This window comes from Ursus maritimus, unplaced genomic scaffold, assembly GCF_017311325.1.
Source record: "Ursus maritimus isolate PB19 unplaced genomic scaffold, ASM1731132v1 scaffold_18, whole genome shotgun sequence".
Taxonomy (NCBI): Eukaryota; Metazoa; Chordata; class Mammalia; order Carnivora; family Ursidae; genus Ursus; species Ursus maritimus.
Window position 1 is genome coordinate 44,799,983 of NW_024424230.1, and position 16,540 is coordinate 44,816,522.

At 43.6% G+C, this 16,540-nt stretch overlaps 1 protein-coding gene across 3 annotated transcripts in view; it reads left to right on the forward strand.

Annotated features, from left to right (window-relative positions):
- The window catches only part of ZNF521 (zinc finger protein 521), a 159,384-nt gene extending 145,575 nt beyond the window's left edge, over nt 1-13,809 (forward strand). For all 3 annotated transcript variants that reach the window (XM_008692787.2, XM_040632628.1, XM_040632629.1), the window contains one exon: nt 13,001-13,809. In XM_008692787.2, the coding sequence (XP_008691009.2) occupies nt 13,001-13,030 (30 nt within the window). In that variant the 3' untranslated portion in view covers nt 13,031-13,809. The remainder of the gene's footprint in view (nt 1-13,000) is intronic.
- Nucleotides 13,810-16,540: the final 2,731 nt, after the last annotated feature.

Below are 16,540 nucleotides of genomic sequence, written 5' to 3' on the forward strand. Positions count from 1 at the left end.
TCCTCCCTCCTCAGTTGTAGGAGTCTACCGAGGGATGGCTCCCCCCGCCCGCACCCCCCACTCCCCCACCCCCCCCCACCCCCGTGCTAAGGGGGCCTGATTCTCAGGCGGCCACACCTGCCCTCTGAGGTGACCTTTCATCTGTCCCCTTTTGAAGCCCTGGGTTTCATTAGTTAGCGTTGTTGTCTTTTGCTGCTTTTGCCAAAGTGGAAACAGTCCTAGTAGATTCAAGCATGTGTAAAAATAGTCAAACTCGCATCTTCAGGTTTCATTCACTTGAATCTGCATCAGGCATTACCAACTCCCCAAGATCAATAATCCATATTTTATTGCACAATAAAGGCTGCCTGTAATTGAATGAGCTCATTCATTCCATCTGATTAGCCCTATTTTATTCATGGAGAAGAAAAATAATAGAAACGTACCTTCACCGCTGTATGGCATTATGTGACAGTAAAAGACACTTCAGCACTATAAAAACATATTTATAAAGATGGAGAGAATTAATTTCAGTATTTGTTTATCCTAGGAATAATACAAATCACATCACACTGCCTTTTTGTTGTTGTTGTTTTGGGCGATAACTGTCATGCTCACACCTCCCGTGTCGGTCTGTCCTCTCGTCACCTGGCGTGAGTATCCTCTAGCTGGTCTCTCCTCTGAGCGACAGCAGACCCCGCTGCTCAGCTCCGAAAGAAGGCTGGGCTCCACGTCTTCTGCTATGCGCCTTTGCAGAGAGTCACCTTAAGCAATTTCACCCTAAGGTCATTACCTCTTCTCCATCCATGGATGACCATTTTCAAGAGTTTGGCATGCTTCCTCTTGCTCTCTTTGTAGCAGAATGTGTCCAAATTTGGACGTGGGTATTGAGAAACCCTGAACAGGAAAGGGCTCGCTCGTTACTGGGATCTCTCCAGATCGCAGTGCAGAGTACAACTTGTATGTGGCACGCACTTTCTCAGAGGCTTGGAGTTTTTCAACAGGCTTCTAGATTTGTCTTTGCATTGCATCCAAAAAAAAAAAAAAAAGGATTTGGAGAAACATGCTGACAGTTAGCATGAAATGATGTGTGTTCTGACACAAACTACATTGTCACTTAGAAATCTAGCCTGAAGTGATTTTACTGTAGCATTTCTTTGATTCAGTGGAGAAAAAGAATTTTCCTTAAAAGTGTGTGTTTTAGGATGTGACACTAACTTTTCTCCGGTGCTGTGCCTGGATCGAGCAGATGGTTTCCACTTAGCCCTTACTCTTGCTTTCTTTCTTGGAAGACCCAAGTTAAGGGGGAAAAAAATTTTATTTTTTCATGAGTGTTTCAACTTAGAAGAGTCTGAAATCTATCCCCCGGTAAATGGAAACTGTAATAGTGTGTGTTCAGAATCAGTCTTCTCTCTGCAGACCAGGAAAGGAACACTGAATCGTGTTCACTTCTGTACTGCCAGATGTATTTCTGCATGTGATGTGGCTTGCCGGACCCCTCTGAATGATTTTCAGTGTTATTAAGCAGACTGCTAGGAGCAACAGGCCTCAGGACAGAAGAGCAGAAGCCCTTGGTGAAGGAAAGTTGCATGTCAAACCCCGTCATCAGGAAGAGAAGCGCCCAAATGCAGACTTCATTTGAATACGCGAGCTAACAACTCTCTGGGAATATTTCTCTTCCTCTTGTCCAGCTCCTTCTGTGTTGTGGCTGGTTTGCATTTGTGTTTGAAGTGCCAGGCGGTTTAATGAAGTTATTCTTTTATAAATTTTGCAACACTGAAGCAAGCATGAGGGCTTTAAATTAGAATAAGTGCCACTTCTGTATGGCAGGTTCCTTTGAGGACTGATTAGAATGAGGCCTCCCGTTGCCAGGCCCTTTATGCATGGCAGTGTTGCCGTGTGTACTTGTTTACGGCTCACCTTTGAATTTGCCTGAGTATGCACCATGCCTGCTGCCTGGCCCTCTGTTAGTCAAAGCTGCCTTTCTTCCAGGATCATGTTAAATACTTCACTTTAAAGAGTTATTTTTTTAATTATATTGCTTTATTGTAATGAATTAAAATTAACTTGGAGTAGCAAATTATATAAGGATGTGAGGGTTATAGATTACTCTCACCATAGTTACAGCACATCTTTGTGCGGGGGAATTAAAGGGCTGTCTTTCTAGTAGCTCTGTGTACCATGAGAGGTGAGGAAACTGTCCCACAGAGACCTGGAGAGCAATGTCAGAAAAGGTGCCCAGGAAGTGGGAGGAGAATGGGAGTTTAACCTGGGAGTTTCTGAATCAAAAAGAGGCTCTTCTTGGTGGAAAGCCGGGGACAGCACTGCCATTGTAAGCCCCGAAAGACCCCGAGACAAGAGTGGATGACAGACAAGAGAAAACACAGATCTACCCAAAGACCTGACAAGGTTCAGTGTAGGAGAAGAGATACACCGAAGCATTCCTGATTTCGTCTCTCTTGGTGCCTGAGTGCACTCGCCAGCAACCAGGGGTGATGGCAGAGGGTGAGGGGGTGGGAGATGCTTAAAGGGAGGGGGCTGGAACCTTTCTACGGTACACAAAAACATGCAGGGGAAAAAGGAGAGGAAAAAGTGAGCAAGAAAACAAGCACCCACCTTGAGTGTGAAATTACTTCTCCTCTCTCCAAACCAGAGTTGTGTTATTTTTTTTTTAAGTGAGAAACACCCTGGTAGAATTGGGTGTGTGAAATATTTGCATGTTGAAAGGACTTTCTTAGAATTTAAAACAAGGGCTACTCGAGGCAATGAGGGACAGAAAGATCACAGGCCAACAGCAGGGACTTCACCTGTAGAACGCACACACGTATGTAACATTTCTCCTTCTGGACACGCACGTGTGCGCGCATGCACACACCCTGAAACGTACACAGTTTAATTATGTAAATGATGCAAGTCCAATACCGTCCGTTCACAGTTTTATCCTTTTAATTTATATCTACTGAAGCGAATGCCCTAGTAGACAAGCGTTTGGTTGCTCATGATGGGGAAAGACTTTTTTCTGTTATTCTTAATGATTTATAACACGGTTGACTTACTCTTAATATGAGTTTACCTCCTAGAGAGTGTGGCAATGGTTTTAATAAAAGAAGTAATACACTACAAGGAAGTGGCATTTCTTTTGCTTTTTGTCCAAGTTCAATAAACTATTTTTCATAATTATTGGAATTTGGTTGAAGGGAATCCTTGTCCATATGGAGTGGAAAAGCAGAAAGAGTCCATGCTCCCTCCTTCTCCCTACAAAGGTTACCCTTTGAATATAAATTACAAGCCTTGTGCCTCTCTCATTCTAATCAGATGACCTTTTGAATCTAGTGGACCAGAGTTTAAATCCTAAGCCTGCCAGTCAGTTTTTAAATCAATGCCCTGTTCCAGCAGCTTTCAGGTACATAACTTTAAATTGCAATGGATTTCAAACACACACAAGTAAAATAAGTAATGCGGGGAGAATCTTGCAGCCGACAGCAAAACAGCCCAACTTGACTGCAAGATCGTGGGCCAAGTTATGTCACCATGGGTAATCTCAGTAACCGAGTCCTTTAAAAATAAAACCTTCCAGGATTCAAAAATCTAAGAGAAAAGGGAGGAGCAGGAAACTTATAATGTTGGCAGGAGGATGTTTCTGAGCAATTATCAATTTAAGCTCCCATTATTTTGCTGCTAATTACTACATGAGGCTGTTAAATATTTAGCAGAAGTTTGTTTAATTTCATTTGACTGGGAAGGGGCTGCCTGACCACGGCTTGAGCAGCAAGAATCAGTTGTGGGCGTCAGGAGCCAGGCAGAGAGGAAATGTGTATTCGCCCAAGATGAACACATTACAGCGTCAGACAAGCCTTCTTTTCTCTTCCTTCCAGATTTATTTATCTTTAAGGTATCTAAAATTAGAGCACGAAGAAGGGGCACTGTTCACGGATGTAAAATTGGAAGGAGGTCATTCTTAACCTTGTTTACAGATGTTCTAGTTTGGAAAGCGCCAGTGTGATAAATTAAACATTGCAGGGGGAAAAATTAAAGCTTAGCAACAACTGGCACATGGACACATCTGTCCGTGAAGCACTGACTTAATCCCTGAATATCTTATTAGACTGTATTGCCTATCAAAGCCTTCTATCCCATGATACGCAGGGCTCCTGCTCTTCTAGGATCCGAACAGCGTCTTCAGGCTGCAGCCTCTCTTTCACTTTTGCTGGCTTTGTATAGTTTGACTTGAATTTTCTTTTGGCCCCTTACATGTAAGCAAGTAGTTCACAGTTTTCTTTTAAAAATAAACCTGAGATTTTTAATATATTTCCCAGTGGCCACCGTGCCCCTTTTAGCCTATACTTCCAATTTGGCACTTTTTTTTCCCCCCCCCGTAACGTAGTAGATATTGCATGCTGTTGTCAGTTCCAAAATGGGAAAATTTTAAGCCTGGCCGGTATGCAAAACAGATAGGGGTCAGCTAGTGACTGAAGTGTTACTATCGTTTTTAAGCTCTCCATGAAAAATGGAATTACGACCATGTTACTATTTCCCATGTATGACTCATCAGCAGTAGTGTCCTTTTGAAACTGGTGGACCAGAGTGGCTTCTTTTATGTCTCTTTGATGTTTAATTGTCAAAATTCCAGAAATTATTCTACATTAGCAATTTGGACATGGCGTTATTTTAAACATTAGTCTTTGCGTAGGCTTCTGAAGACATGTTAGACTAAGGCGAAGCGAATTAGGCGGGTATTCTTGCAACACTGGTAACCACCACAGGCTTTGCTTGGTCTGACGTTGTGAGAGAGAGCGCCTGTGATGAAAATAGGCTCTTTTTGAAGTGGCTTCCCACCTCCCTGCCCAGCCTGAATGATCTCCAGCCCCACAGATGGAGATCATTCTAGTCCCGGACAGTCTACACCCCCGGACTCTCAGCCTGACTCATGCTTACTCTCCCTCTAGAGCCCCTCCTTCCCTTCTAACCTCCTCCTCCTCCTCACTCCAGCACCGGGCAGGTGTGACTCCTCTCTCACAAGATGTGAGGTGTCCTATCTCTATGGCCTGTAGCACCCTGTCCTCCCCATAGTTGCTGAGTGCCATGACGGTGAGTGCCTGCCGTCTCTGCTCCCTGTCCAGCCCGGGGATTAGAACACATCAACCAGTGCCACTCGCAGTTGCTTCATGCCCAAAGCCAGCTGAGCCACTGGAGGAGATGCAAGACCTTGAAAGTTGGCTTACACTCTCTGGGTCTTAATTTCACCATCTATAAAACGACATATCTGAACAGATGCTCCTAGGACCCTCCCAGCTCTGAAAACAGTTTTTTGGTTCTCTGATGCATTCGTTATGTACAGGTATAATTGGCTCCTGCTATTAAATCTAGGCCAGCAAATGAAGGATGATGGCTCTGCAGTTTGTTCAAAGTAGATAGTTCAACTATCCATACCTTAAATATTAATTTCCAGAGTTTAATATTTATCCTTTGTCAGATTGCAAATATTCCTAAAGCAGCACATTGATTAATTGCCAGGAAAATTGTTCACTGATGGTACATGGATGGTAAGTTGTGAATGAGTGGACATTTTCTGGAGACACTCGATTGTTCATACGTGCAATACCATTTATTATATATCTCAAAGGATATTATATATCCTTTGCATGCTTTCTCAACAATCGCCCATTCTCACCCATTGACTGTATTTTAAAATGCCATGTGATATAGTTCCACACAGCATATGTGTCCCTTTGGCTATCCTTTTTGTTTGTTTGCTTTTAAATTTGGCAGAGGAAATAACTCTTGGACTGAAGATAAGCATACCCGAGCATGGCACAGCAAGCTCAGTGTGTTTTCACAACACTGTAAAGCCGTGGTCCTCAACTAGGGGTGATTTTTTTTTTTCCCACTAGGGAAGACGTGGCAATGTCTGGAGACATTGATGGTTGCCACAACTGGCCTGTTTTTGATAGAGGCCAGAGATGCTACTGAATATCCTACAGGGCAGGAGACACGCCCCCTCCCCCCCTCTGCAAAGAATTGTCCAGCCCAATATGTCAATAGTGTCAGGGTTGGCTGTTGAAAGGCAAGTCCCACTGGGCTTCTAGAACGTGTTTAATTTCTAGGCTTCTTGCTAAAATGAAGCAACAGAGTGACACATGGTGTATAATGACTAGGAAATGGTTCACTGGGTGGTCTTTTGCGTTATTTTAGAGGGGATAGAACTTAATGCTGCCAATATACGGTCAAGACTTCGGAACATAAACTCATGAACATGCCAATGTCCACGTGCTTCAAGGTTATCTCAGACCATCCTTTGCTAGGCTTATTTAGCGTGAGTGTCCCAAGAACAACAACAATAATAGAAATGTCTTTCAGTGAAATTTATTAGCATGTGAAAACATTTCCTATGGGACATGTGATGGAAACTTCATTGCCAGAACCATTGAAAATTAGCCTGGAGTATTAACTTTATAAAACAGCTATGTTCCAGCAAGGGGACAAACGAAATAACCTAATGGTCCTTTCCTATCGTTAATATCTTGGATTTTCCTGGTCATTTCTGATGACACTGTTTCACCGTTTGCTTTAATATAATTTGGTGTCATCCGAAAATGCTTCAAGATGTCAGGCCAAGCCCACGTAAAGTGTTAAATGTCAGAAGAAAATGCATCAGTGTCTCTGTAAGTTCATGGCGATAGTATTACCATATGAAAAAATAAAAGGGACATTAGTCAGGGCAAACATGATCAAAATGCGACATTCATGGCATTAAAGGGAGAGGCAAAGGCGTATTGTGGCAGTTTCTGAAATGCCATTGCTATGTCAAAACAACAGAGTAGAACCCCATTTTAGTAAATTCTACCAAAGTAAAAATTATGAATCAACTTCCCTGGCTATGAAAATGGCCATGAGGATGTTTTTTAGATTCCCAAAGCACTTTGGGAAATATCATATCTCTGTCTTTTAAAGAATATTCGTTAAAATAGAGCATGTCTTACAAAAATGCACCTGCCCATACACATGTTCCCGCTGGTTACCAGATAAAGTCTATGAAAACACAATCACCCCCAGTTTCTCCCACCAGGAAGTGTATGGCTTGTGGACAGGGGAAACTTTGGGTGGCAAGATGGGGTCCGATTGGTACTTGCGGATGATTTGGGTCTTCGGCGTAAGTTCTAGAACGTTACTAACGGTGCTTCTAGAGCTGTAGCAATTCGCTTTTAATTAATTTAAAACTCAGAGTACTTTTGTAGTTGCGTGGACTTGGAAAATGTTCGTTTATTACATTCGCACCCCGTTAACCTTATTAAGGGTTGAAGGGCCGTCCCTTGCCGTAGTCTTTCTCTAGAGTGTGGGGGAAGTAACCCAGTATCCTGTCATCATTAGCAGTATACACTTTTAAAACTATTTCACTAGGAAAAGAAGTTGGGGGTGAAAAAGCGAGAGGGTGGAAATGTACAAATCTTGATTAGAAAGTATAATTTAATAGAACATGTATTGAACCAAATGTATTGATTAATGTGGAGGATATAGTACTTGTATTGATTCAAACCAGAGATTTAGTACTAAAAGCTCTGAGCCAAAAAGCTGTTGCAGATTGCTACAAAAGTCAGTTTAATGCTGTCCTTGAGAATGCCTTCACAAAGAAATTCTTCTAATGTTTGAGGACTAGGTGGAATGCGGTATATGTCAGTTTGATCCCGGAGGGTTTTATTTTGTACTCTAATAGCTGTTACGAGCCTACATTATATCCAAGGAGTAATTTTCCTTAGGGGTGCCCGGCTCGCTTTGTGTCAATATTCTAGCATTTTAAGTCACGTACAGTATATGCTTCTGGGAACAGGGAAGGAGCCAGCTAGACTCATAATGGTCTGCATTCATTAATAAAGGCAGAAGCTTCTGTCCCTCCATTGCCCACTACAGGGATGCCTCTTTGGCCTTCAGGGACCCGTACAGACACATTTAAAGAAAGCTTTATTTTGAGTGGGCAGGAGATGAAATGTAGGACTTGCAGGCATTTCCTAAGTCAGCTGTATGCCCGAGCACAGGGGTGACCTTAATGGGTCAAAGAAGAATGCAGGTCAAAAGACTTATTATCCAGCCTGTTGGAAACCAATTGCTTTTGTTTAAAAAAAAATAAAATAAAAAATAAAAAAGCGATCAGGGCTTCAAGGTGGACGGTAACGCGGAATTCTGTGTGCAGCCTGGGTCTGCCTGACTGTGAGCGTACTGGAATATGCCTCTGGAAAAATCCGAGCATACAGATTATCCATAGTGTTTACAGATAAAGGTCCAACCCTCGTGATAAAAGGAAGGGTAATATAATTAGTTAATCAGTGATGATTGATTACGGATGTTTGCGTTCTTCAACTAAAGAAAAAACAACAGGCTGCCATGGCGCTGTCACCATCTGTTGAAAGAAACAGCCACATTTAATCTTTATATTTCTTTTATTTCTTCCCGCCTTGCATTGTTACGGAGCCGCGATTGCCTACTATTTCATCTGGTTGGAAAACATCTCATTTAAATTGAATGCAACTGCAGTTTAAATTCGGGATTCTAATGGCGTGGTGAATTAGTGGAAAGCTTGTTATATTTTTTTTCATTCCTTTTTAAAATAGCATGCTGGCTCTTTTTCTTAGTTTTAAAAGCTTGTCAGAATTTGTTCGAGACAAAGGGCTATAAATAGACAAGTCATGGTAAAAATGATTAACATCTTTGAATCAACAGATCTCACAAAACTTCCATTCAAACGCAGTTTTTATTTTTATTACCAGTGCTACTTCACATTTTGCCAATGCCAACAGAGAGTTACAAAGCACAGACGAGACGTGGTCCCTGCCAAAATATTGGACAAGCGAGGGCAATCTGTGGGCACAACTTTTGGGGGCGGGGACTGCATTTTTCCTCCCTGGGAAGGTAGATTCCTCCTGGCTTTCCTCCAAAGGTTCACTTCATCATTGTTACTGGTGCAAATATTCCAATTCGCATCAAGATCCCAGGAAAATGGGGTAACTTGGCCAAGGTGAGCAGTTTCAGGAGATCATGGGGTTTCATTTTTATTCAAAAATATTTTGCTTGGATTGCATTTTAAATAGGATTAAACCGTTTGACCAGTAAATGTGGTCAGCTCTCAGAAAGGAGGAGGCTGAATTAATCATTTGTTAGAGTGCCAAGCCCAAAATGAGAATTCCAGTCTTGTAAAATGAAAGGCATCTCGTATTTTAAAAGAAATGCATGGTGCTAGAAGGGAATTTTGAAGGTCCTTGTCTGTTTTTTAGCTTTCTAAGTTTAATTTCACATTTATAGGGAAAAAAAGAACACACTCCTCCCAAATGGAGCCCTTTACAGTAAGGAGAGTGGTTTTTTTTTTGAAACCTGGCTATTAAGGTGCCCTACCTAGATGGATCTTCTTTTAAGCTTTAAGGTGTGCTGTGGATTTTTTTTTTTTTTTAACATTAAGCCCCCCTCGTGTAAAACAACTGTTCATAACTGGGATTAATGGTTTGCAATTTTCAGTTACTTAGACATGGGGTCTCCAAGAGATGGCTTTTTGCAGAGTAGAATATGGCTCTCTGTGGGATTTCAGAAGTTTTCTTCTCTTCCCGCTTCCTTTTCTGTCGTCACCCCCTCACACGCCCCCGTCGACTCGCGCTGTTGTTCTCCTCGATTATGTAAAACACGTTCCCTTCCCTGGAACAGATCTTTCTCCTCATAAGCTGTCATTGCATTCAAGTACTTTGGGGACTGTGAATTGCCGTGTAAAAGTGGTGAGATGACCCAGTGCTTTGTTCTAGCGTCGTGGTTTCCTCTGGATGGAAAGAGCCCGAAACTCTCCAGCGGAGAAGGCTGCTTGCTGACGGCCTGGCAGCCCTTTCTCCTCGCTGGGCATCGGCGTCTGTCCTGCGGTGACTCAGGACCTGCTCCGTGTCATGGAAAGAGCCCGAGCCAGAGGGAACCTTGCTCGTGGGCCTACCCTTTCTGTGTGCTTAGTGCTTCTCTTCTCTACTGCTCATCTTTCCCACTTTTTTCTCCCTTTCTAAAGAAATCATGCCTATGAGTTAAAAAAAAAAAAAAAAAAGCACAGAGGGCTCCCATGAAGTCACTTCTTGTTTCTCTTATCAGAGGACCCTCAGTGAAGTCTGGAGACTTCCTCTCCGTCTGTTCTCTCCAGCCCCTGAAAGCCAACCCAGCCTGGGCAGGTGACACCCATTCCTTCCTTCAGAAAATGAAATTGGGCCATTTCTCTTTTTAGGGACTCAGAATAAAGCATGGGGGAGGGGAACAGACACAGCCCAGGGATCCCCAAAGGTGGTGAGGGAAGGCCTTTGAGGGACTGGGTTGCTTTTGTTTTCAAGGCAAATATGCCCATTACCCAAGACCACCTAGCAGGATGTCTCCTTCCCATCTTGACAGTCACTACCGGTGTTGGGCACCGGGCTGGGCTGGGGTGAGCTGGTCTTACGGAGCCCTCATTTGAGCTGGAGAAAAAATAAAGGGAGGGATGGGGGGGAGATGTCAATAATTGATCTCCGTGGGATGCAGGCATCTCTACACCAAGAGAACTTCCTGCCTTTACCACGTTTCATGCCAGATTTCCCATTTAGACATTATTTATATTAGGGCTCTTTATTTTTGTGTAAGCTTGAATTTCACACGCCATAATCTTGTCCTTCTCTCAAATGATTTATCTTCTTCTCTCTTAATATGCAAAGCATAACTCCTTTATAGTAGCAACTTCGGTCCGTTGCAATAAGTGATTCATACGTATTTGTTCATTTCGCTGTATCTCTGAAGAGGCTTGTATGGCTTTGGTTTAGGATGAAAGCATCTGAGACACAACCGTTGCCAACTATTACAGCCAATTTGTGTTAGCTTCTTGTTTTGCAGGATCTCAATAGAGGCACACACAAAAACACTGCAGAGATTGCAATATATCTTCCTTTATTAACCTCTAGAATCCTATCGGAATGTCTACTGTAAGCACTTACACATTTAAAACTAATGTTGTTAAATTGTTTTTTTTTTTTTAGCTTTGATTATGGTTTTTAAAAAAAACCTCCCACCACCCATCAGTGTCCTGTCATTTAGGTAACTTTTGTCACCAATGAAAAACCTGATCAGACTTGACTCTTGGAGACAGCAAAAGGTGTAAGAACGCTCAGACACCATATTTTGACCCAGTGAACTTTTGTACTGTTTATAAACTCTCTGATCATCATCGTGCTTATTTTTAAGGAAGGAGGAAAGTTTTTTAGTCTCATCAGTATTTTGATTACCCTTTCTACCTGTTGGTGAAAACTGATTTTCAGAAGTATTTAGAAATCGATACAAAGAAAAAGAGGATTGGCATAAAAATTGTTCCTGTGTGGAGTATTAGGCTAGTGCTACTAAGAAGAAAAAAGACCCAGCTTATCTTTCACTGAATTAATAAAAATAGGTTTGTTTTCAATAAGAGAGAGCGACATAACGTTCCTCATCATTATTTGTTGCCAGGCTTCAAAAATGTGAGTGTTATGCGAGTGTTAAATCCAGTGTGTTCTCATGTTTCCAGCCTCAACTCAGAAGTCACGTGTGACCTCCGTTGCAAAGCCTTCTCTAAAGGCGAGACGGGGCTAGATGTGGNNNGCATTCCTGTGTTCATTTCTGATCTCTTCCGGCCACACTGCTTTGCCATTTTGTGCCCACGTGCCTTTCTTCTTTAGATTGTGTGCCCTTGGAAGGTGTCAATGCGGGGGCCATCCCGTGCCTCTCAGTAGCCCTCTAGCCAGTCGGTCATTCATTTGGCCGGGTCTTTACGGCGACTGTTGCTGAGGACCATGCCAGGGGGTGATACAGGTGTTCAACAGATGTTTGTGAAGGAATGAATAAATGAATGAACACCAGAATTTCTGACATAAGGAGAGAGCCAGGCCTGCAAATAACCAGAAGGCAAGACCTAAGATGTGTACTCTGAGCAGTATAAGTCAGGAGGAAATCAGAGGGGGAGAAATCAGTTTTAGATGGGGTGAGCATGGAAGTGGTTGCATTCTGAGCTAGACCTCAAGGTTCTGAGCAGAAGGGGTGGGGCAGAAGGGATGTGTAAGCTGATAGGTGGGAGATCCTGGCTCAGGGCAAATGCAGAAGAGGGAAGGGGAAAATCAGGCCGTCTGCAGACTTATGTTCCGAGAGAATGCCCTGGGCCATTCCCCATTGTAAGCTGCAGGTCCAGGTATACAGTTGGCCTCTCACAGTTGAGAAGGAGGGTGTCCACTCAGAAAGGGACCGTGCTATGTGGATGGAAAGGAGATAACTCATGTACCGCAAAGGCTGCTTCAACTGGGGTTGGGGGTGGTTGTGGCTGCCGTGATGTGTTCCTGAGTCTTGGAGGACAACCCCGAGCCGACCCCCAGGAGAGGAGCTGGAGAAGCTTCTTGCCCCTTCTGTGGGTTATTGGCCAGGCAGCCCTTGCCTGTAAAAGCCATATTCAGGGACAGATAGAGCCTCTGCGGTCAAGATGTTCCCATCTAAGAGTGGTGAGACCAAAAGCTTTTGTAATGGAGACAACACATAGATAAATAAAACTGTTAAAATTGTGCTACCCTGGTCTTTGAAAACCAGTTCTTGGGGCACCTGGGTGGCTCAGTCATTAAGCGTCTGCCTTCGGCTCAGGGCGTGATCCCAGCGTTCCGGGATCGAGCCCCACATTGGGCTGCCTGCTTTGCTGGAGCCTGCTTCTTCCTCTCCCACTCCCCCTGCTTGTGTTCCCTCTCTTTGTCAAATAAATAAATAAAATTAAAAAAAAAAAAAAAGAAAAGACAACCAGGTCTTCCTTTGATAAGAAGAGATGGTGGAAGGTGGGAGGGGATTCTGGGAAGGCTAGGCAGAGGCAGAGAGAAAAGGAAAGGTACAGGCCAGTCATCTCACCTCTCCGGGGGGGGGGGGGGGGTGCAGAAACACAGTTCATGTCTTTATCAGTCAACCAGCATGTATAGATCCTTGGTCTGATGACAATAAGATCACTTAAGTGTTTTTTTCTCCTCTTTCTTTTTTATTGCAGAACCATACGATGACCCAACACAGCAGTTAGTGCAGATACGGTCTCTCAAGGAGAATGACTTTTGTGGCACAAAAAGGGAACATGTTTTACTCTTTGCACGAAACTTTCATTGTTAATGTATAATATTCAGAAACATTGTATTGTACCATAAAACTTGTATTATCAAAACTGTTGGATGTTCATGTGTTTGAACTTTTGAGCACCGGATAGACTCCTTGTGTATAAAGTATTGCACATGTATTATGTCGTCTGATACTAAAATGGTCTTATAAAGACAAGTGGACTTGGGCCCTATTCAGGCAAGATAAAAAAAAAAAAATGTGAGCAAAATGGCTTAAGAGAAAGTATTTTCGAGGAAGACAGATTAAAACAGCCGTTACGAGTGAGACAATGTTTGGACTTCCTCTTATTTACACTTAAGCCTAGAATTTCTCTTTTGGTATATCAACGGTTAAATCCAAGACTATTTTTTATTGCTGAAGATTCTCGCAGACCATGAAGAGATGTTCTCCCAGAACAGAACCCCACAGCTGGATAAGGCCCGTATATATATTTGTAAGCCTTGCAATGTGACAGGTAGACTCACTATATATGCAATAGTTGTTATGTAGACTGTCAAAGATTTTTTTTTTCCTGGATACATTTGAAGCTTTGAGTGTTCAAGGTTTTCCTTAATGATTTCACACAGCCAAATTCTTGAATCAGTTGAACTAACCTGTATGTTACTGTTATTAATGTTTACTCTGCGGTCTGAACCTGGAGATTACTGGAATTGTTTTCCAAGAGGAAATAAATTCAGTTTACCATTAGGTATGAGTGTATTTGTGTGTTTTCTTTTTCTAGTTACTCTACCATTTAAAAAAAAAAAAATCGAATGGCCTGCACCCTTGGAAGGGAAATCTGCTCTTAAGCATATCGCAGGCATAACCTCCATCATATTTAACCTTTCCACGCTGGGCCAAATGCAGCCGGGAGGATATTCCTCATGCTGCATGGGGAAAGAATCAGGCCCAATATACTTCTCGTCTCCCAGATACTACCGGGTCACATTGTACTGGAGGATTCTGACATCACAGATGGATGTGATGGCTGTTTTCTGCATAATTTGCAGCCCAATTCATGTCATGCTGTGCAAATCTGAACTCGAAGTAGATGGCTGCAATTTGAAAGGCAGTTTGGCTTATGTGTACTTAAGAAGCAGCTTTGTTCATTCAGAAGACAAAGCACGGAGCGGGGAGCCGGGCGGCTGCTGGTCTAGCTCGGCGCGACTCCGGTGTGGCCTTCTCCAAACCACTCCGCCTCCGGGCCTCGGCCCCCCCGCCAGGCGAGGCGGTGCAGCCTGGTCATCGGCCTTGACACGGGCGTGGGTGGCTCTGCAAGACGGCCTGCACCGCAGCCTGCGACGAAGTGGGGCATGAGCCGGAGCTCTGATGGTGGGAAAGGAGAGAATGGCAATGCGTGAGTTGAGTCCTGGTCTCCGCGTTTCGGTAAGTAGGCACCTGCTATGGATGGGCAACTCCAAGCATATCGGGCTTAAAGTATTTCACCCACGATGCCTCTCTTTAACCGCTTTGAAACTCTGAGGACCTCGAGCAGACCTTTAAACCTTAAGGGAGCAAGAATCCTCACCAGCACGTTTTGGATGGGAGGACAGAAGCGTGGCCTGATTCACTCTGTTGTGACGGCCCGTCAGCACGGGCCCCGGGCATGAAACCCAGACGGCAGGCACCGCAAGGCAGAACGCTCACCCAGGGTTCCCAAACCTTAGCCCGCATCAGGATCACCTGGAGGCCCCGTGGTAGCCGAGGTGCCCCCCTGATGCCCAGAATCGCTGATTCAGTGCGCCTGGGGTGGGGCTCCAAATTTTGCAACTCTGAGAAGTTCCCAAGAGATGCTGCTGCTGCAGGTGTGGGGGCCCCACTTTGAGAACCACTGCTCTACTCCATCTCCAAATTAATTGAGTGCATTAAACGTGAATAGCCATGCAGAGAGCTGGAAAATTAGACTACGTATTTTGTTACCAATGAAGAAATTGGTCAAATTTTAAGATCCTTCAGAAACAAATACCTCATGGTGATTAAAGTATGCGTGCTGGCCCGTGTTTTGTGTGTGTATTTCGTTTTTTAATGCAAGGAAAACCTACGTCTATACATTTCACAATGGATTGCCAGCATGCTATTTAATTAAAAAGCTTTTTCACCAGCTACATAAATAATGAAGTATGCTGAGAATATGCAAGTACATTCATAATTAAAATACTCAGCTATATTTAAAAAAAATTAAGATCTCTGGTCTGTTCAAGGATTTCGCATTTAAAATGAAATAGCCATGCTTAATAATGATTTTTTTAAAGGCTTTAAAACTGCTGGTATTAACGAATGGGTTATATTTCACTAAGAGTAAGGTGCTCTTCATTCGTGAAAAGCAGGTGATGGTTTGTCCCAGGGTTGGATCCCAGGTTGCCTTTCAGAGCCTCGGCTCTTAGAGACTTCCCAGACTTCTAGTAAACAGCAGGACGTGGGTTCCCAGGAAGCAGCAGAAGCTGGTATTTATTCTCCTAGAGGCTGTCACTGGGCTCCTCCAACACACCCACTTCAGCCTGTTGCCAGGCAAAGCTGGAGGCCAAAGGAGGTGACCCTTAGCTGCTCCGTATGCTCGACCCTCTGGGGAGCACCGGGTCATCGAAATGCAGCAGGTCCTTCCTTACAACCACTGGTTTGTTGGCTCACGACAACTAAGCCGTGTGTGGAACAGCCAGTCCTTCCTTTTGCTTGTTGCCTTGTTTATATTTATTTCCTACTTCATTCCCCTAAGACTGTAAGGCAACTTATAAAAATGAGTAAAACGTTATTAGGAAAATCAGCATCATGCAGAGGCGAAAATACACTCAGGACTTCCCTGGTTTTGTGCTGCAACCTTGGTTTTGAATGTGTCTTAGCATTGACTTTGAGCTTCCTAGTAGTAAAGGGAGAAAAAAACGAACAGAAGGGAAGGACTATACCAGTTTTTAAGAGAGATTTTTTTCCCCCTAGTACTTGATTCCAAAAGAAATTTCTGAAAGCTCTGATGGACGGGCAGGGGGTCAACATGATAGCCACTCTTCCTGACCATAATTTTATGATCTAACGGTGTGGTTCTCATCTGGAGGAATGCTACTGCGTCTCTGGGTAGAGGCTGGAGACACTACGAAACACCCCACAGCCCACAGCACAGGTGCCCAGAACAAAGAGTTACCTACTCCAAAACGTCAAGCAATAGGGCTGAGGTTGAAAAACTGCTCTAATGCGAAGTTTTTATCTGATTTCTCAAGGACCTTTTACATTGGAATCACCCAGAGGACTTTTAAAAACTCTATCCTCGTAAGCCCACTCCCAGAGAGTCTGACTTCATTGGTCTAGAAGGCAAGCCGGGCATCAGAAGTGCCCCAGGCGATTCCAGACAGGGCCAAGCTAACATTCTCAGGTGGGCGTGCTGGACCCAAGACCGGAAGTTTGAAAATCACCTCCAAGGAGTAGAGGGGTAGGACGGGTCTCAGACTCA